The sequence below is a fragment of the Quercus robur genome, chromosome 1, assembly GCF_932294415.1.
Source record: "Quercus robur chromosome 1, dhQueRobu3.1, whole genome shotgun sequence".
In the NCBI taxonomy this organism is placed as follows: domain Eukaryota; kingdom Viridiplantae; phylum Streptophyta; class Magnoliopsida; order Fagales; family Fagaceae; genus Quercus; species Quercus robur.
This window is the reverse complement of record NC_065534.1, coordinates 28580205-28602807: the sequence shown is the minus strand read 5'-3', so window position 1 is coordinate 28602807 and position 22603 is coordinate 28580205. Positions and strand designations below refer to the sequence as shown.

At 33.0% G+C, this 22603-nt stretch overlaps 2 protein-coding genes across 2 annotated transcripts; both read left to right on the top strand.

Annotated features, from left to right (window-relative positions):
* The first annotated feature begins 661 nt into the window (after positions 1-661).
* LOC126728372 (18.5 kDa class I heat shock protein-like) lies at positions 662-1842 on the top strand. Its single transcript, XM_050434209.1, has 2 exons — positions 662-851; positions 1442-1842. Exons 1-2 carry the CDS (start codon positions 662-664, stop codon positions 1723-1725), a joined length of 474 nt encoding a protein of 157 aa, XP_050290166.1. The 3' UTR covers positions 1726-1842.
* A 3521-nt stretch (positions 1843-5363) lies between these two features.
* On the top strand, positions 5364-6241 carry LOC126728361 (18.2 kDa class I heat shock protein-like). Its single transcript, XM_050434203.1, has one exon. It carries the CDS (start codon positions 5559-5561, stop codon positions 6024-6026), a length of 468 nt encoding a protein of 155 aa, XP_050290160.1. The 5' UTR covers positions 5364-5558; the 3' UTR covers positions 6027-6241.
* Positions 6242-22603: the final 16362 nt, after the last annotated feature.

Sequence of the window (22603 nt, the reverse complement as noted above, 5' to 3'; positions counted from 1 at the left end):
AAAAGTGAGAACTTTTTTGTCCTTAAATTATTGTTTTGATAAATACCACTTTTACGATGAATTAAGTTGTTTTCGAAATGATCCATTATTTTGAGTAAATATATTATAAGATGGTCTCATGAGATCATATAATACAAGAATTTTCTCCATTATTTTATGCTGGTTAAAATTTTGGTGCTTTTAAAAGTTACAAGAATTAATATTCCATATACAGATATTGACACACATTTCGTTTAGATCCATGTTAATCAGTTGATGCCACCCCTTATATATATATATATATTTATATATATTATCTTGGTTGGGTTAAAATATGTTGCCAAATCCTTGTAAGTGCAATTGTACAGAGGCCCGATACATGAATCAGTAACACAAGGAAATACCCAAGTAGGCCAGTTCCACAAAGGTCTGCAAAGATCATACTACAACGTTCGTTTGGAAAATTAAAATTAACCGACTTGAAAGTTTGTCAAGAAAAGCAGAGAAGACTAATAACTAGAACTCCTGAGAAAATACCGTAAGAATCCTCCACGAACCTAAAAATTTCGCTACCACTCTGTAATCTATCAAACCAGTCAAAAATCGTGTGTCATTGTAAGCATCCCAACAAGCAACTACTTCAAACTTCAAAGGTTTTTCTGTACTATAGTTCCTAATTAAGATGTCGCTAATTCCAAGCTTCTTTGGTAGCCGCCGAAGCAACATCTCAAACCCATTCTCACTCAAGATTTGGGACCCTTTTAAGGATTTTCCATTCTCATCGGAATCTCAGTTTGCAAAAGAAAATTCTGCTTTGGTTAACACCCGCGTGGATTGGAAGGAGACCCGAGAAGCCCATGTGTTCAAAGCTGGTCTTCCTGGGCAGGGACGGCTTGATGCATTTGGGGGTCTAAGGCGAAAATTGATCATCTTATTTAGATGCAAAATTACTACTAACTAACATGAACTACATAGAATTTTTTTTTTTTTTTGAATTTTTAAGAAAAAAAAATTTGACAAAATTTTTCATACTTGTTGATGTGGTAGATTGATAGTGGTAAGTAAAACAGTGGTGTTAGTGATAAATTTAGATGAAAACTAGTAAAAGTTTGCTAATTAAACTCTTATTATTATTCTTTTTTTTTTAGAAGTGCAACATTCACAATATTTTTTACAACAAATCCTAGATTTTAAACTGTTTTTTGTTTTTTATTTGAAAATATCACTATAATTATTTTTTTGCCATCAACAATAGGCGGTAATAACTTGCTACTTAGCATTAGTTGTACAAGTGTTGTAAAAAATATTGTGGACGACGTTGCATTTTTCTCTATTTTTTTTTTTCATCTAATAAAAAAAATTATTTTATTTATTGATTATAAATAATCCTATTGGTTAAAATTTAGGGGCCTTTTTTTTACTTGGGGCCTTAGGCGGTTGCATTTTTTGCTCCACCATAGAGCCGGCCCTGTTCCTGGGCTCAACAAAGAGGAAGTGAAGGTTGAAGTTGAAGATGACAGAGTGCTCCAAATAAGCAGAGAGAGGAAAATGGAGAAGGAAGAGACGAAAGACACGTGGCATAGAGTGGAGCACAGCAACGGCAAGTTCTTGAGGAGGTTTAGGCTTCCTGAGAGTGCTAAGATGGATCAGATTAAGGCTTCCATGGAGAATGGTGTTCTCATTGTGACTATTCCTAAGGTGGAGGTGAAGAAGCCTGATGTCAAATCCATTGAGATTTCTGGCTAAATTGTGATTTGGTCCCTATATTGCATAGTTAATATAAACATAGGCCTTAAATTCTAATTGCATAAAATAAATTTTAGTTCAATGTTTGTTTCATTGTTTGATAATTTTCATGACTTGTCCCCCCAAATAAATGTTGTACGGGGAATATGTAAACACTTTGTAATGTTTTGAAAGTACTAAGGAATGCAAAAACGCAAGAAAGAAGAACGCATAGAAGAAGAAGGAAAAAATAATACAGCGAAACTTGAGTCTTAAAAACTCGAGTTCCCACCACTTACAAATCGAGACTTAAAGACTTGAGTTTTATCTTAAAACTCGAGTTTTAGACATTCAAAATGCTAGTTTTTCACATTGTTTTAAAATGTGATAACTAATGAAATTGTTTGATATTTAAGGTTATTTGGAAAAAAATTGCAGCCCTTTATTAAAGGAATGGTACTGAATTGATGGAGTTGAGGTCTGACAAGTTAAAAAAAAATAAAAAAAGAAGAAGATGAAGAAGAAATAGTGGCTGTTTTTCCATAAGGCACATGGCCTAGCTTGTACTTGGAGTTATCATCTCAAAAGATGATAATGGTGGCAGGTGGTAGAAAAAAAAATTAAAAAATTGTGTATCCGTAAAAGCCCAGGTGCTTTGATTTAGATGACATAGTCATGTATCTAATTTTGTCCTTATCTCAAAAGTGCACTAAGGTTTTAGGTGGCAGAAAGTAAAGGAAATATATATTATGAATATGTGGATTTTTTTGTGTGAGTTAATAATGAGAAATTATTAGTTATTATTTTTTAGTAGTCTCTCTTCTAACCGGGTACTGTTATAAGTTTTTCTTGAGTTATTTGATTATTGAGTATAGTGCTTGAAAATTATTTAGGTAATATCTAAGGATTTTAGAGAAAGTGTTAGGGAGAAGTTCTTTGTGGTGAGTTAGCTGAGGCAAGTAACCTTATCCTAATTGATTTTATTTTACGTATTTTAACTACTGAATTTTTTTTTATAATTGTTACAAGTTTATTTTAATTGTTTAGCTACATTGAATTAAAGTAAATAATAAAGAATTGTGACAAATATATTTGATTTACTAAATATATGATTTTATATATGTATTTGAATGAAATATATTTTTGTTTGAACTATAATTTGATATATATGATTTTAGACAATCTGACTATGTTTTAACTCTGATACCTAGCCAATGGGGGTTATTCATTGGTACTGAAACTAATTTTATCTGGGGCATCACGAGCTTATCGTGTTTTTGAACCCAGTTAATGGGGGAAATACATTAGCATGGAACTAGTTTCATCTGAATTTGATGCCTAGTCAAAGGGATGTAGTGTAACCATAGTTGTAAGGATTGTTAAGAATATGAATTATGTTGAATATTTGAATTGTTTAAAGTCCTTGAAATTGCTTTTGTGTTTTTGGGAACCTATTGTTAATTATAGCTTTGATATATATGGAAAATATATTAATTTATAATTTATCTATGATATATTTGTAAGATTTAAAATATTTGATCTATATACAACTTATTATTTTACAAATCTATTTGCTTGATAGAACTTATTAGGACTTTGGTTACTTATTGAGTTGTCAACTCACCCCCCCCTCTTTCCCCTTTCAATTTCTAATTAGGAAGAGTAATATATGTTTGGGCTTCCGCTGGGATGTGCGCATGAGTGAAGTTTAGGAAATCAATGGAATAAGATTTGAACTTTTAGGTTTTAAATTACCATTTGTATAGAACTTTAGATTTAAAGGATTTAGTTTATTTTTATTTCGATGTTGGAAGATTATTATTTGGAGATCTTTTGAGAATTGCATTATTGAGGATATTTTTAAATTTATTGATGAAATTTTCTTTGAGGATAATTCTTTAGTTGTTAAGAAGGTCTTTCACACTTGTAAGGTGTAAACTTTATAAGTGTGTGGCTGTTGTCACATGCCTAGCTCTTACTTGGGTTCGGGGCATGACAGTTGGGTGGTTTGGTTGGCCATGAGTATGGGTCTATGGTGGTTTGGGTTCTAATTTATGGTTTTGGTTTGTGGTGTTGGGCTTTGTAACAATGGTGGTGAGGTGGTGGTTGTGATCTCAACGGGTAGATTTTTGGGTTGTGGTGGATTTTGTTTTTTTGGTTTGCGCAATAGAATGAGGGACAAGAAGTAAGAAATATGAAAGAAGAGAGAAGAGTGAGGAGAGAGGAAAGGGAGTCTCACCGTTTCGGACCAAATTGTGCTTAAGGACCAATCTGGTTAGTTTTGAAAAGTCTTGAACTTTTTTGGAATTAGCCCAAACCTCGGGGTTAGTTTATGTATTTGACCCTATAATTATATATACTTGAGATTGAATTGTATAAGTTTATAAATAAATTCATAAGATACTAAACTATTGTATTTAAAACTTATTCATGATTTAAATAGTTCATCTGGTACTAAAAATTATATGTAGTACAAGGTTGGTAAATCGTTTTTTTTTTTTTTTTTTGAGAATTAGATTGATAATCTAATTTTTATAACTATACAATGAAAACTAGTCTTCCTAATTGATTCAAATGATATATTTATTATAGATTGACTCAAATGATATATTCGTAACTATAATTAAGTTATCAATTATTGGAATAAAATTGTGAAGGCGGTAAATAATTTAATTGTTGTTCTTATTATATGCGGAAAAATAATAATTTAATAATAGCTTGTTGTGAACAAGCTTGAAATTCTTCAACAAGAAAATAAACCAAGTTTAGATATATATTATAACTTGATGATGTGTCTGGACTTGCTTGTGATTGAAATTAAATTAAATTAAGCAAACCTAAACTTTTAATATTCAGCATGACTTATTTACAACCCAACTAATATGCACCTCAATTAATAATTATCTAATACATTACCTTACTACAATTTTGCTATGATTTATTCTTTATTAATATAGATAATAGATTCCTTAAAGAAAATTATGGAAATGATATAATTTTATGTGATGTCCGTTACATTATCATTCCAATTATGATTTTTTTTCTTCTCCCTTTCTTATTAGTTGTTCCTTGAATTTTAATAAAAGCAATGTTGGAGACAATTTTTCACAATTTTTTTACATAACTTGTTAACATTAACCTATCAAGTTTTCATTATAGATAACATCACATTCACATTGACTCATTGCCAACGTCACTTTTATTATGTAAAAATCGTAATAACATATCATATCAATAATTGTAAAAAGGTTTTGAAATTTTTGTGTCTTTAATTTAAAGTTTTAATTTACTAGAATTAATTTGATTTTTTCATGGCTGGCTGACATAATCATATATTCATCATACACACATATTATAAAGAGTCTTATATCAGCGATATTTTTTTCTCTCCTTTAGAAGCAAAATCAGAATTCAAATATCTTCGACCATAAAATCATAATAATACTATAATAATTTAATACAAAGGATTTCTTTTTTGGTTAAATCTTGGTTGGGTTGAAAATGTGTTGCCAAATTTGTGCTAACGCAATTGTGGATAGGCCCAATACGCGAATCAGTGGCTGTGTGCAACACGAGATACCCAAGTGGGCCAAGTCCAAAGAAGGTTCACCAAGATGCTAGAAAGTTCGTTGAAAATAATCGGTAAACAGCCAGAAAATTCATTAAGCAGAAAGGAAAAAGACAAACAACAACCAGAACTCCCCAGAAAATACCTGAAGAATCCCTCACGAACCTATAAATTCGCTATCGCACTCTTTCTTCCCAAACCAGTCAGAATTAGCAAGTGTCATTGTAAGCTTTTTCAAGAAACAACCACTTCAAAAGTTTTCTCTGTACCATAGCTCTTAATTAAGATGTCACTAATTCCAAGCTTCTTTGGTAGCCACCGAAGCAACATATTGGATCCATTCTCACTCGAGATTTGGGACCCATTTAAGGATTTGCCATTCTCATCTGAGCCTCAGTTTGCAAGAGAAACTTCTGCTTTGGTTAACACCCGTGTGGATTGGAAGGAGACCCCAGAAGCCCATGTGTTCAGAGCTGATCTTCCTGGGCTCAACAAAGAGGAAGTGAAGGTTGAAGTTGAAGATGACAGAGTGCTGCAAATAAGCGGAGAGAGGAAAGTGGAGAAGGAAGAGAAGAAAGACACGTGGCATAGATTGGAGCGTAGCAGTGGCAAGTTCTTGAGGAGGTTTAGGCTTCCTGAGAATGCTAAGATGGATCAGATCAAGGCTGCAATGGAGAATGGTGTTCTCACTGTGACAGTCCCTAAGGTGGAGGCGAAGAAGCCTGATGTCAAGGCCATTGAGATTTCTGGCTAAATTGTGATTTTGGTCCCTCTGTACCATAATAATTAGAATATACTATGGCTTTAAATTGTGATTGCAGATAATAAATTTAGTACATGTATGTTTTTTTTTTAAATAATTGTCATGATTTTCCCCCAAGTATACGCTGTATGGGGAGTATGTAAAAGCTTGTAAAGTTTTGAAAGTTCAAAGGAATGCAAAAGCAGAGTGCTTGATATTGCTGCTTACATTTTCTCAACAAAAAAATAATATTAATATTGCTGCTTACATCCATATATTGTTTCATAGGAAAAGTTTATGCATTTTTTAATATTTGCTAGTATAAAAAAATATCAAAGAAAATTATTTCTTAACTTAGCATGAAATCATGTTGTCTTTTTGCTAAAATTGTTGAAAAATAACTCTATTTTACGTAAAACTAAATAGAAAAACGTAAATTAGAAGATAAATTTTCAATTCAGATCTTTCTGGGAGCAAAGTTCATGAACATTTTGACCAACCATCTAGATTTGGCTTAGCATTTTTATATGGAAGCCTGGAAGGTACTAGCTAGAGACTATTCATCTATTAAAACAAGAAAAATTCTATGGATAATACCTCAATAAACTTTTTTTAATTTTAAAATCCTACTGGGTAGCGAATTATTTATTACTAAAAATATATAAGCTTAACACATTGGCCAAAAAAAAAAAAAAAAAATAGTAATAACTTGGTTCCAACCTCCAGGCATCTACCACTATACCTATAATGATTGGCCCAGGAACACTACTACCTAACTACTCCAACTATGCCCAAACCCCCTAAAAACTTTGAAATTGATAGCCTGGATTCCGCCAACTGATCCTTATGTTACTCTAAATATCAATGGGAGTCTCAGGAAACCCGGGTAATGCAAGGGGGTGGAAAGGAGAGGAACCAAAAATTTTTGGTTGAGGGAGGCGGAGTTGTGATTTTAATTTTATTCCAGCCAAACCCCTTACTTACATACATATACAAAGTTTAGGCCTGTTTGGTTGTGTGGTTTAAATACACATTTTTATATTTTAAATAATTTTACATACATTTCAATACACTTTTTCACCCACACATATATAAAAAAACATTCAAAAAATATTACTCAAACTCATCAAACAGAGCCTTAATGTTTTATTATTAGAGTAAGTTATAATTTATAAATATATTGCACATAAAATATAAACTTTTAAGTATATATATTTAGTAAATATTTTTAGGAGAACTTATTATCTTTTAAACTTTAATGAATATATAAAGATAGTATCATTTTGATATTAGACATGAACAAAAACATTTAATAAAAGAATATTTAGCATCTCCTATCAAAATTACGATCAATGAAGATTTTTAATAGAATAAAATTCATAAAAATAGCAAGCTCGCCCTTTGGGGGGTGCTTTTAGAAATAGTTGTGGCCACTTGATTAAAGGTTTCTCTTTAAAATTAAGCACCAAAACCAATAACTTGGCTGAACATTGGGCGATTTGATAAATCTAGCATGGCGTCTAGGCTATAAATTCATTAATTTTAGAAATTGATCTCCAAGTTGTGGTTAACTGGCTAACCCCTCATGGTGTTTTGGCACTGGATATTGTTGAATTACTTTGTGATTGCAGGAACACGATGGCTCAAGACTGGACCGCCCACCTAAGGCTCTTCTGTGAAGTAAATAGTTGCGCAGATGATCTAACAAAAATTGAAGAGTCCAAGAGAGCAACACAACAAAATGTGACATATGTTCACATTTTTTTTTACCACACTCTTTTGTATTGGATTTGAAGAATGTGGGTACCTCAAGAGAGTGTCTTGCGATTGTTCCTTTTGTATGATTTATACTTTATACATAAAGTCATTAGACACTAAATTGTTATTTATAATTTAGTGGTGAATTAAATAGTCCATTTTGTTGAAAATTTGTATATAGTACAAATTTGGTAATTTAATTTTTATAAGTACACAAAAAAAAAAGTATTTCCAATTGATTCAAACTGATATATTTTTTTTAGTATAATTAAGTAGTCAATTAGTAGAATAAAATTGTGAGGTTGGTAAAACTTTTTGGTTGTGATGTTTGTTATATGTGGGGAAAAAATAATTTAATCAAATAGCTCATGAATAAGCTTAAATTTGTTGAACAAGAAAATGATTTAAGTTTGAATATGTATTATAGCTTGATGATGTGCTCAACTTTGCTCGTGTTCAAAATAAAATATACTTAACTTTTTTTTTTTTAGAGAGTTTCAACCTATAGCATCCGCTCCTGATGATAGCTCTTTATCATCAGACCAAGACACTAATTAGTTTTTGGTGTATGTGGGAAATGAACCCCAGATCTCTTACACAACCATCAGAGACTTTACTAGTTGAGCTAACTGGAACCCAAATACTTAACTAATTCTAAACTTTTGATATTTGGTTCAACTTGTTTATAACCCTACTAATATGCACCGCAATAAATTATTTACTAATAAGACACTTAAGTATACTTCTGTTACTTCTCTTGTTTTATTCTTTGCCAATATAGAGTCCTTAAAGAAAATTATGGAAATGTTATTATTTTATGTGAAATTCCATTACCAATTTCCATTCCAATTATGGTTTTTTCTTCTTCCTTGATAATTCGTTGGCCCTTAAATTTGAATAAACACAATTTTAGAAGACTTTTCACAATTTTTTACTAAATTTGTTGAGACATCAAGTTTTGAAATTGCAATATCAAATCCTATTAACGGTTGTGAAAAGGTTTTGAAATTTTCTATGTACCTAAATTTATGATTTAAATAAAAAAACTTGATCTCTCTTAGAAAGAGAACTACGTTTCAAATCCCCATTTTCTTGTTGTTGCTTTTTTTTTTTAAAGAGAATTTCAACCTATAGAGTTCGCTCCTAATTATAACTCTTTATCATCAAACCAAGATACCAATCAATTTTTTGTGTAGGCGTGTAGGGAATTAAACTCGAAATTCCCAACCTGTGAGAAACAAAAAATAGAAAAAAAAAAACACACGCCAAAGAAAAACAATCACACGCACAAGACAATATTTACATGGTTCGGCAATTTGCCTACGTCCACAGAGTTGCAGGGATTTCACTATTATCAGGGATGAATACAGAGTACAACATACGGCTACAATATATTTTTCTCTCCATATATCAAACACTACAACCAACCCACACAATAAAATCCCTAATCAAAGTCGGCCCAAGCCTCTGCTCCATGGACTAAGCCTCAGTAAATCTCCCATTAAAGAACCACGCAACATTATTTGGGTCGGGTCAAGTCGGGTTGTCAAACCAAATCAAACAAAACTAGATTCCACAAAACCCAACAAATCTCCCACTTGGAGACTAGTTCAATCACCAACATCAAATCGCTATCATCCAAGAAACAATCCCTCATTCCTGCAACTCGTCCTCCTGTCCTCAAGCTAGAAGACCAATTGAAGTTGCGCACAGCTTCAACTTCTCAATAGTGACACCCTTAGTCAACATGTCTGTCGGGTTCTTAGATCCACAAATCTTCTCAAGTATTACTAGTTTATCTTCAACAAGGTAACAGATAAAGTGATATTTTGTTTGTATATGCTTCGACTTTGAATGAAAAGCCAAATTTTTGGCAAGAAAAATTGCACTCTGACTGTCACTGTGTAGAATGCCCATCTCCTGTTTCTTACCCAATTCATCTAAGAAACCATGTAGCCAAATCATCTCCTTTCCAGCTTCAGTTGTTGCAACATACTCAGCTTCTGTAGTAGACAAAGTAACAATCTTCTGTAGATTTGAAGCCCATGATATAGCTGTACCACCCAAAGAAAAAACAAATCTAGTAGTACTCTTTTTACTATCAATATTACCAGCAAAATCAGCATCTACATAACCCTGCAATTTCAAACTTGCACCTGTGAAGCAAAGACATGTATCTGATGAACCCTTCAGATAGCTCAGAATCCACTTGACTGCCTCCCAATGCTGCTTTCCAGGCCTACTCATGAATCTGCTCACAACTCCCACTACATGTGCAATGTCTGGCCTTGTACACATCATAGCATACATCAAACTGTCAATAGCTGAGGCATAAGGCACCTTGCTCATATGGTCCCTTTTTTCTTCTGTTTTCAGTGACTGTTCTTTGCTTAGTTCGAAATGACTACCCAAGGGTGTGCTAACTGGTTTAGCTTCATTCATGTTGAACCTGCTGAGAACTTTCTTCACATACTCTGACTATGAAAGCTTCAATGTACCATTAGCCTTGTCTCTAATGATTCTCATACCAAGGATTTGCTTTGCAGCTCCTAAATCCTTCATTGCAAACTGTTTGGACAATTGCTTCTTCAGATTATTAATCTCCTCAATGCTAGACCCTACAATAAGTATATCATCCACATACAACAGTAATATGAAGTAAGAATTGTCAAAAGACTTAACATAGCAACAGTGATCAGCTTCACATCTCTTGAACCCAATTCTATGCATAAAACTGTTAAATTTCTTGTATCACTATCTTGGAGCTTGTTTTAGGCCATACAAGCTCTTTTTTAGTTTGCAGACTAGATTCTCTTGTCCCTGAACAATGAACCATTTTGGCTGAATCATGTAAAGGTCTTCCTCCAAGTCACCATGAAGGAATGCCGTCTTCACTTCTAACTGCTTAAGATGTAAGTTTTCAGCAGCCACCATTCCCAGCACCAGTCTGAATGTTGACATCTTCACAACTGGAGAAAATATCTCTGTGTAGTCAATGCCTTCCTTCTGCTGAAACCCTTTAACAACTAATCTGGCCTTGTAATGTTTGCTATCATCATGCTCATTCTTTATTTTGTATACCCACTTGTTGTGCAAAGCCTTCTTTCCTACTGGCAATTCAGTCAGTTCCCATATCTGATTCCCCAACAAGGAATCCATCTCATCCTTCATGGCTAACTCCCACTTGCTTGAATTCTCATCTTGCAAGGCTTCATCATAACACTCTGACTCACCACCATCAATCAACAGGAGATAATTTAGAGTGGGTGAATAACGCTGTGGAGGTTTAATGTTCCTGGAAGATCTGTGGACTTCAGCTACAGGTGTATTCAGATCTACCTGTGAATTTACATTCTTCTTATCTTCTTCACCCCTTTTCTGGACAGTACCTTCAGTCAATTCATCTAAGTTGACAAACTCAGATTTCTTTTGATCTATCTCTGTAACATCTGACACTACAGTAGACCTGTCCTTGTACATAATCTGTTCATTAAATATCACATTTCTACTTCTGATGATTTTCCTGTTTTGTTCATCCCAAAACCTATAGCCAAATTTCTCATCACCATAACCAATGAAAAAACATATTTTAGACTTTGCATCAAGTTTACTATGAGCATCAGAATCAATATGAACATAAGAAACACAACCAAAAACTTTTAAATGTTAAAACTTTACCTCTTTACCACTCCAAACCTTCTCAGGAAGTCTGAACTCCATAGGAACTGATGGTCCTCGGTTTATCAGGTAAGCTGTAGTGCTAACAGCATCAGCCCAAAAAGTTTTTGGTAGTCTAGCATGCAACCTCATACTTCTAGCACGCTCATTGAGAGTTCTGTTCATGCGCTCAACCACACCATTCTGCTGTGGTGTCCTAGGAATGATCTTCTCCATCCTAATTCCCTGTGCAGCACAATACTCATTAAACTCTCCATCTATGTACTCTCCTCCATTATCTGACCTCAAATATTTTACTTTCAAACCTGTTTTTGTCTCAACCATGGCCTTCCACTTCTTAAAAGTTTCAAATACATCAGATTTATTTTTCAAAAAATAAATCCATAACTTTTTGCTTGAGTCATCAATAAGAGTGATGTAATACCTTGAACCTCTAAAGGATGCAACTGGAGAAGGCCTCCACAAATCAGTGTGTACTAACTCCAATTTTGCAGCCTTCAGTGTCCTGCTAGTTTTCAAAAAACTCACATTTTTTTGCTTTCCTAAGATGCAGCTTTCACACATGTCAAAATCAATGGACTTCAATTCTGGTAGTTTTCCATTTGACAGCAGCATCTTCATCCCTTTCTTACTCATGTGACCAAGTCTGCGGTGCCATAGGCTTGTATCAGTACTTGCATCAACAACTGCAATTGTGTCTCTTGGACATGAGGTCATATACAAAGTACCAGTCTTCTTTCCACGAGCCAATACCCTAGCTCCCTTTGTAACCTTCCAAGTACCACCAACAAATAGTATTGCATACCCTTCATCATCAAGTTCTCTAACAGAAATTAAATTCCTCCTCAGGTCAGGAATATATCGAACCTTCTCCAGTAACCAAACAGATCCATTGGGCAACAATATCCGAACGTCTCCTATACCTACAACATCCAAGGCTGAACCATCAGCCAAATACACCTTACCAAAATCACATACAACATAATTCTGTATAATTTCTCGGTGTGAAGTGATATGAAACGAAGCTCCTAAATCCAAAACCCAATCATCAAGTGGACTGTATACTACAAGAAGTAATGCATCCTGTACCTCTTTTGTTACAGCATTAGCAGAATCATCTCCATTCTTCTTCTTAGGACTTTTGCATTGATTCCTAAAGTGACCTATTTTCCCACAGTTCCAGCATTGTACTTGTTGGCTTGATCTAGATTTACTTCTGTTCCAATTAGAATTTCTGGATTTTGATATGCCTCGATTTGAATTTCTGTTATTACCTCTGCCTCTTGTCTCAAGGTTTAGGGTAGAACTAGATCCTGAGGTTTCGCCTGCATCTCTTCTGCGAATCTCCTCAGCCAGAATTAAATCTCGTATGTCATTGTACTTCAGCTTTTCTTTTTCTGTAGAATTGCTTACTGTCATCCTCATTGCCTCCCAACTGTTTGGCAAAGAAGCCAAAACGTTCAGAGCACGAATCTCATCATCAAAATAAATTTCTACAGACGACAATTGATTTGTGATAATGTTATATTCGTTCAGATGTTGTGCTACTGATGCATTTTCTGTCATCTTCAAATTGAACAGTTTCTTCATCAGATGCACCTTGTTGTTTGCTAACGGCTTTTCATACATACCGGACAATGCCTTCATCAAATCTGTTGTGGTTTTCTCCTTTACAATATTATGTGCAACAGACCTAGATAAAGTTAACCTAATAACTCCTATAACTTGTCTGTCAAGAAGCGCCCATTCCTTAACCTTCATACTCTCAGGTTTTGTCCCCAAAAGAGACAGATGCAATTTCCTCCCATAGAGATAATCTTCAATCTGCATCCTCCAATATGCAAAGTCTATGCCATTAAACTTTTCTATTCTAGACGACTTTCCTGCTTCCTCTGTCATTGCTCCCACTCAAACCTAATCCTAGGCTCTAATACCAGTTGTAGGGAATTAAACCCGAAATTCCCAACCTGTGAGAAACAAAAAATAGAGAAAAAACACACGCCAAAGAAAAAAAATCACACGCACAAGACAATATTTACGTGGTTCGGCAATTTGCCTACGTCCATGAAGTTGCAGGGATTTCACTATTATCAGGGAAGAATACAGAGTACAACATACGGCTACAATATATTTTTCTCTCTATATATCAAACATGGCAACCAACCCACACAATAAAAACCCTAATCAAAGTCGGCCCAAGCCTCCACTCCATGGACTAAGCCTCAGTAAATCTCCCATTAAAAAACCACGCAACATTATTCGGGTCGAGTCAGGTCGTTAAACCGGATCAAACAAAACTAGACTCCACAAAGCCCAACAAGGTGGAGATTGAACCTCAGATTTCTTATTCAATCATTAGAGACTTTATCAATTTTGTTAATTCAAGCTCACAAAATAAATGAATACCACTTTTATGATGAATTGCATTTGTTTTCAAAATGACACATTCATTTTATGGTGATTTAAATTTTGATGCTTCTAAAAATGTACTAAAATTAATTTGATTTGTTCATTAGTGACATATTTAGAGAATTATACACATTACATGCACTAGAATGTTAATACACAAGTCATGAGTCTTTTAGCTTAATAATATTGTTTTCTCTCAACCAACAAGAGGCAAGGTACTATATATCTTTCACCATGTGGCCGACATTTGACAATGAATGAGAGCTATCCCCAAGATGAGTATCTATCTCACATTCCAATATCACTCGATCAAAACCTGTCTCCAAAGCCAATTCTAGAGCCCTCTTTGCTACCATAGCTTCCACTTCAATGGATGTGAAAGGGAGAGTAGTTTTTTTGCAAGAGAGAAACCACAACCATACCAGCACTGTATTTTGATTCAAATAGAGCACCACTGAAGTTCACCTTATATAGATTTCTGTTCGGAGATTGCCAACAGGTGGGTGGTCATACCACTGATGTTATGGTGAAAGAATTATGGAGGCTAAACTCGCGCAGCCTCTCCTTTGTTTGAGGTAGCAGCTGGTTGTGAGGAATTGCAGTCTATAGGTTTTCCGAGTCGAAGATCATTTCTTCAATCCCATTTCTCCTAGATTACAATCTATACTAGGTCAAAATAAAATAAAATAAACAATGGGTTGTATTTGCTTATTTCGCAAACAAATCAAGTTCAAAAACTCACATTAAGAAGAAAAAACGAAAAAGAAAAAGTCAATTTCAAAACCAATTTTAAACTTGACTACTAAATATGTCAAACTCAAATATAATAATGTGTTTATGAACAAATTATGTTAGTAATTTTATTTAATTAATGTGCTAATATAAAAAAATACATTAATTTTACTAGTGTAACATTATATTCTATATAATAAAAAGTAGGCTTAGAAGCTGTAATTACGTCAAGTAGGTTCATCGAATTGCAAAAAAAAAATTTAGATTTAAAAAAAGTAAATATAATTTTTTTTGGTCTTATCTTCTTCTCCTATATTTTTTAAATTGATAGAAATATTAATTTAATTTCTATCCAAACTCTTCATCTAATCATTTTTTTATTTAAATTATATTATTACCTGTAAAAAAAAAAAATAGTACATGTAAAAAAAAAAAAGAAAAAAAAAACTACAACAATCTTCATCTAATCCTTTATTTTTATTTAAATTATATTACTACGTGTAAAAAAAAAAATAAATAAAATAAAAGAGCAATGTATTCAACTACATATTCAACGTATTTAATCTATATGAAAATTTTGCTTTTTTTTTTTTTAGATAATTACTTCTAATTTTTTTTCATTCAATCTATATGAATTTTTTTTTTTGGGATAAACATACATCCTAAGTTAATTTTTCTTCTCTTATAATTCCTAGAATGATTAGAAATCTAATTTCCTCACAATTGAAAACTCTCTCTCTCTCTCTCTCTCTCTCTCTCTCTCTCTCTCTCTATATATATATATATATATATATTGTTTTTCCATGTATTCTTGGGCACAACTTCTTCTTCTTCTTTTCTCTCCCCCATTATCAATAATTCTCATTCTCTTACAATTTTTATGTTGTTTAGAAATCTAACTCGCCTTTATTTTTTTCCCCTTATTACTTTGGCAATTTGATGTTTTTGAAATCCCTAATTTTTATCAATCATTAAATTTTCTATTATTACGATTTTTTAGATAAATATATTATTTTATTTATCTTCATCAATCGTGCATGCTTAGAAACTTGAAAAGGTTTGAGTTTTACGAATTCACTTTTTATTTCCCTGAATTAAGAGAGTTTGAGTTTAAGTTTAGTATTGATTTTACTTTTTAACTAGTCGGTAACTCGTGCGATGCACGAGATAGTTAAATAAAAATTAAAAGTACTTATTTTTCTTAAAGGTTTATGACTTAACTTTGAAAAATGTATAACTTGAAAATGCATGAAAATAAGTAATTTTTTGTTCAATATAATGGTTTAGAAAAATTCTTTTTCTTTCATATCATTGGTTCCACATAGGCGTGGGTTATTCTATGGTGATGACTTCACATAGTACTCAACTGCAATTAAATCTATATATGATATAAAATCAAAAATTTTGACTTTTTGAGAGACCTACATTAGAATTAGGATTAAAAAAATAATTATAATTTTTTTAATTAGACCTCACATTAGATTTTTTTTTTAAGGGACTCACTTTAGGTTTCAAAAAAAAAAAAATAACAAAAAATAACAAAAAGTAAAATAAAATAAAATAAAACAAAGGGATAATTAAAGTAAACCCACCTGAGGTTTGGCCAATTTGCGCTTTGCCTATCCGTGGTTCAAAACTTATCACTTTGTCCACCTGAACTTCAATCAGTTACCCACCTCATCCTCAAACGTTAGAAAAACACCATTTCATTAAAAATAGAACATAACACGGATCAAACACAAACCATTAAATCTTTTCCTCACAAACACAAGAACACAACATTTGTAAATATAGTTCAAAATTTTCAGTTACACACATCCAAAACCAATTAAATCCTCTGAATCCATACCAAAATCCCTCTCATTTTTCAAACCCAAACTGTAATAAAAAAAAAGTTTGAGAACCCAATCATAGATTAAACAGAAAATAGAAACAAACCATAGAGAGAAAAACAGCACCATTGTTCATCCTACCGATGGTAGTGGTCAAGTGCTTCGACCTAAAGTTTGATGGTGGCTTGTACGGCAGCTTGGCTGTCGTGGCGGTGGCTTATAGTGGTGCTAACGGCAGCCATGGAGGTCAACCACCATTAGCAAGCCAAAATCAAATGAAATCCACAACCAAAAAAAGAAAAAAAAAGAAAAATTGAAACCCACCAAGCGTTGCCACCCACTCCACCACCACCACTATTAGAACCCACAACTTAGCACCACCACCATGCCCACAATCCACAACCCATAACCCCACCATAATCAAATCATTATCAAACCCACAACCTAAAAGCAAAAAAAAGAAAAGAAAAAAAGAAAACCACCGCCGGCCGAGACGGAGGCCGAGATCGAGCTCCATTTTGGCCGAGACCGGGACGGAGGTCGAGATTGAGCTCCATTCTCTCTAAACCACCGCTGGCCCTTTTCCTGGATTTGCTCCAAACTGCCGAGGCAGAGGCTAAGACCGAGACGGATGCGAGAATGAACGAAATCAGATGAACCCACAACCAAAACCACAAAAAAATGAAACCCATGAAGCAAGAATGAAGGAAAATGAAACCCATCACTGTGCTTTGGTCAAGGAAGCTTTTCTGGGAATGAAGGGCTATGTGGGTCGAGTCCTTTGCCTGCTTGTTCGTTCACCAATACATCTCCAATGACTGCATTGGCTCAGACGGTGCCATCGAACCCGAGCTCGTTAACAGAAGCGCTTATAATGAGTCAAGCAAAAGGAAAATTACCTTCAAAGAAAGGGTTAAGTACTGGTGTGATTGTGGCTGTTGTGATAGTTGGGCTGTTGTGAAATTGTTGATATTGTTATAGATTAAAAATAATTTCATTGAGTCATTTGATTGGTGTGTTGTTCCTCCACTTTGTTCTCATTGAAGTTCATGAGCAATGAAAAACCCTAGCTTTTTAATTTTTGTTATATTTGTTTTAGCCTAAAAATGTGTTTTTCTAACGGCAAATGGAGAGGTGGGTTACGGAAGGCTAATAGAACTAACCTCAGGTGGGCAAAGTGATAAGTTTTGACCTTTGGTGGTTTTACTGTAATTATCCCTAAAACAAAACAAAACAAACAAACAAAATTTAGGATGAAGGAAAAAAGAGAGAGACTCATTTTAGGACTCTCACTATTTAGTTTTAAAAAAGACCACACATTAGATTTTTTTTATTTATTTATTTATTTATTTTTTTAAGGGACTCACTTTAGGTTTGAAAAAAAGAAGAAGAAAGACTTACATAAAAATAAAAAAAATAAAAAAAGAACTTTAGGATTAAGGAAAAAAGAGAGAGAGACTCATATTAGGACTCTCTCACTATTTAATTTAAAAAATTAAAATGATGATGTAGAAAATTGTGAGAGTTTCAGAGATTTCGGTTATATATGTATATATATATACTAGTATTATACTCGTGTGATGCACGGCTTAATTAGAAGTTATTTATGTTAAAACTATATTAATAATTTGTGACTAATTTGTGAGTCATACGATAAAAACAAATTAATTTGCAACATGTATACATACATATATTGAGTCACTTTGTGCGTACATGGTGTGTAGTATATAAATTTTACATATTAATATATAAAATTATGATATATAATCAAAATATTTAATTTATTTTAAATTACTTGGATTTAATAGAATTTGAGGTGAGTGAAATATTAAAATTTGAGATTAAATCACATCGTTATAATTACTTATATATATATATATATATATATGTAGGAACAAGGGCCCAAAATAGTATATTGGGCCTTGGGCCTTGTCGGAGGACATTGATAGGTCCGAGGAGAAAGAATTAGTTGTTAAACATTCCCAATTAAAGTCTCAAAGATGGGGAACAAGTGAGAGGTTGTCCGAGGAGGAACTCCTCTTCGGATATGATGAATATAGTTCACAATATGTACTCCATCTGTTAGCGTAATCCTCTAAGAAGCTCCAATGATAGAGACATGCTTCAGGAACATACAAGAAGGAAGGAAACCTAAAAATATCTAAGGGAAAGCTACCCCACCACATTAAATGCACTGCAGCTACTTTCTTGCCCACATTTATGTGGAGAAGACCTCTAAACAGTACTACCTTGGTTATCGTAACTTACAAAAAACTAGAGAGGGTGTCTGATAGAAAAGGTACTCAAGTAAGAGTTTGGATGATCAACAAGTGGAGGGTGAAGATGATCCAAAGGAGGATATATAAGGTGAAAGACTCTTCATGGAGAGGGGATCGAAAAAAGAGAAAGAGAGCACTGTAGCAATCTAAATTGTCTCTGTATTTAACTGTGATCAATATACATAATTGTGGCCTCCTTGGACTGAAAGTCTATTGATATCAATACATTTTATTTGTGCCTGATTGTCATTTAATTCCATATTAGCCATTGTTCAATTCATTAAGGTCTAGTACTTTGACCCACTCTCTACAAATTTATTGTATTGAGCTCATTAGGCCGAGATTCCATATACTTTGGGTTTGGGCCACAAATCGGGACTCTGCAATATATATATATATATATATATATATATACATAATAATTATATATTCAAAACTATAGTGAGAACCCTATCAAAGTTTGATAGAATTACTTTAATTAAATAAATAAATAGCAAGTACTTTTCTCTCTCTGTCTCCCTCTATTTTTATGTCTTGCATTTGATCCTTTGGCATATTTGTATGCTTATTTACACTTGCATATTTGCAAATTCTGTTGTGTTTCCAACATGCATGTCTAGCATGTATCTGAAATATTATTTTTTCCATTTATATCAATTAGTATTTATATATATTCAAAGTTAACCAATAGTAAATATATATTCAAAGTTAACCAATGGTAAATGCTATCATTCTAACATAAACCTTAATATTAACAAAAATAATATTTTTTCTAAACTATTCTTTTTCAATCTTTATAAAGGTCAAAATTAACAAAATGCAATGATTCAATCTTTTCCTCTTTCTCATCAAGGTTGAATTCGGATTCTTCAAACTATATTGAAATACATGTTAAAATAGTGTAGAAAGAGAATTTGTAGCTTTGTTTAGCTACAAAAAGAACAATCTCCTTATCATATTTGAGAATTAATAATATTAGGGGGGAAAAAAACAAAGCTGCAAACATTGTATTTTTTTAGTATGAAATTTATTCAAGGAAAAAAAAAAAAAACACACAGAAAAACCAATATAGCTAAGAGAAAGGGTATTATAGGACTGATATTTTAACTGAGAGCCTGAGACTAAAATTGATAAAGATTGCACTATTAGTGGAGAAAAACGTACCACATCCATAATCCATTAGCACAAAAATTGTAACATAACAATAAAATCCATTAGCACAAAAATGTACCACATCTAGGTTTCAATCTCTGCTTACTCTAAAAACTCATTGGTGTTTTGGTCTGATGATAAAGAGCACAATCGTAAAAAATGGATTCTATAGGTTAAAGCTCTATAATAAAAAAATCCCAAAATTAAAAAATTCTAAGGAAAGATCGCATATTGATGTGGGAGTCGAGGTTGTGGAACCTTGAATAAAAATTTCCCAAGGATAAACGATGCTATCTTGATTACACGACTTTTTGATTAGTTGGTATGATATCATTGATACGTCCACCCGCAACTCCAAGCATAAACTTAATACAAACATAGGTTAAAACTCTATAATAAAAAAATCCCAAAATTAAAAAATTATAAGGAAAGATCGCATATTGATGTGGGACTCGAGGTTGTGGAACCTTGAATAAAAATTTCCCAAGGATAAATGATGCTATCTTGATTACACGACTTTTTGATTAGTTGGTATGATATCATTGATACGTCCACCCGCAACTCCAAGCATAAACTTAATACAAACATAGGTTAAAACTCTATAATAAAAAAAATCCCAAAATTAAAAAATTATAAGGAAAGATCACATATTGATGTGGGAGTTGAGGTTGTGGAACCTTGAATAAAAATTTCCCAAGGATAAACGATGCTATCTTGATTACACGACTTTTTGATTAGTTGGTATGATATCATTGATACGTCCACCCGCAACTCCAAGCATAAACTTAATACAAACATCCCCTTCATTATAGTTTTATTCTAAGGAAAAAATAGTAACAAAAATACAGATAGATAATTGAAGTTATGCAAGTTCATGTGCTACCTGATTGTTTTCTCTTATCGTACTCTACTACTCCTTGCTCTTAGGCGAAATAAACTACTTTTACAGGGAAGCCTCTTTTTGTTTTCTAAATAGAAATATATAATTTTTTTTTTCTCGATTGATTTTACCATTAAAAGATAGTAGAGTTTCAAGTTAAATTCTGATATAAAATCTCATCAAGTTATTAGATATACTTGAAGATATATATGAAAATAAAAAACTAGGGTGACATTTGTTTGGTTATCTTGAAAGCTATGACAATTAAAATAGAAGCCATAAAGCTCAGAAATGAATCTACAACCTTTCCTACCAGTATTTTTCCTACCACACCCTAAATTTAATGGCTAGTTTCAATTAGTTCCTCCAAGAACCAACATCTGGAATGGACCAATATATATTGAATGAATTAAAGAATTACAAATGGAAATGTGGCAAGCGGTCAATGCTATGGTGCAATTTGATTGAAACATTCAAACCGAAGAAAAGCTTTTCAAGAGATCACGGGTCTTGGTGCTTAGAGACATTACTTCCATTGATACTGAGTTTTGGCAGAGCACTAAATAATAAGATGGGAAAAGGGAGATGTAGTAAATTGCATCTTAACAAACATAGGGCAATTTGAACTATAAAATCTAAGGATATTTGGCTCCCAAAAGTTCCAAAAGCTCTTTTTTAAGGGAAAATACAATTCTAAGCAAGGCAGCAGATAATTACTAAACTTGAGAAAAAATACTGCCATTGATTTCATAAGTTGAACATTACATAGTTGTGAACATTTTTATATTACATTACATCTAATTTTCACATATAGATACATTACATTACAAATCCTTTTTTTTAGTCCCTACATATATAGTCACTGCAAATAAAGATGACTTTCAACGTTAACACTTGGACCCCATAAAAAAGGCTATCACAATCCCACTTATTGATTTAAGAAACCACTAATAATCACCAAAGCCACTTAGGGGTTCTCTTATGCATTGCAGCTTCATTTTTAAACCTTTAGTTAGTGTCAAATAGTCTAGTAATTACAGTTTTTTCTCGTAATTTTTGGGCCTTAAACTGAAGTTTAAAAACCTAGAAAATTGGATTGCCCAGTTAGCCCAACTTCAAATAGTCATAACTTACTCAATATAAGTCCAAATTAAGCAAAATTTGTGTTCAAATTGAAGCCTAGGATCAAAACTTCTTTGTGGATTAAAAGTTATGGTCAAAATAGTGATTGAATGTCATTTTTCAATATCGATTTCAAAGTGATTTAAGCACTTTTGAGTTGTGATTACTTCCAAATTATTGTGAACTCTTTAATTTCCCTTGGTTGACATATTTCAAGCTTATCATTGGGTCTAGGGACCAAAATTTATTAACGGGTACAAAATGCGGTGTTTACAATGCCACACCTCAAGAATCAAAATCTCTGATTACATTTTCGGTCATTGATGCTGGTGTGATGGTCAAATGCCAACATAATATCTAAAGATAAAAGATCAAAACACACACACACAACCACACCAAATCTAAAGACTAAAACACAAAAAAATAAAAAAATAAATAAATAAGAAGAAGGCCACATCGAATCTTAAGATCAAATCAAAATCTTAGTTACCTTCCTAAATTTAATCCAAAGCACGGAGGGCTAAGTATGTGAGGGAGTTCCTCAATCCAAATCATGGAGGCGTAGGCTAGGCATGTGAACCTCGTGGATGACATCGCTACACAAGTTTGACCTTATGAGAGAGAGAGATAGAGAGAAAAGCAAATGCGTGAAAAGTGAAGAATGAAGAAGGAGTTGGGAGTTTTGTTCACGCTTCGTTTGTGTCGATGAAAAACCTTGTGTAAATATAGTAGTTCTTATTTTCTAGT

Excerpts from the sequence above, each read along its gene's own strand:
- LOC126728361 (XM_050434203.1), top strand. The coding sequence starts at position 5,559 with ATGTCACTAATTCCAAGCTTCTTTGGTAGCCACCGAAGCAACATATTG.
- LOC126728372 (XM_050434209.1), top strand. The coding sequence starts at position 662 with ATGTCGCTAATTCCAAGCTTCTTTGGTAGCCGCCGAAGCAACATCTCA. Across the intron at positions 852-1,441 it reads AGCCCATGTGTTCAAAGCTG|CCGGCCCTGTTCCTGGGCTC; the intron begins GTCTTCCTGGGC and ends TCCACCATAGAG.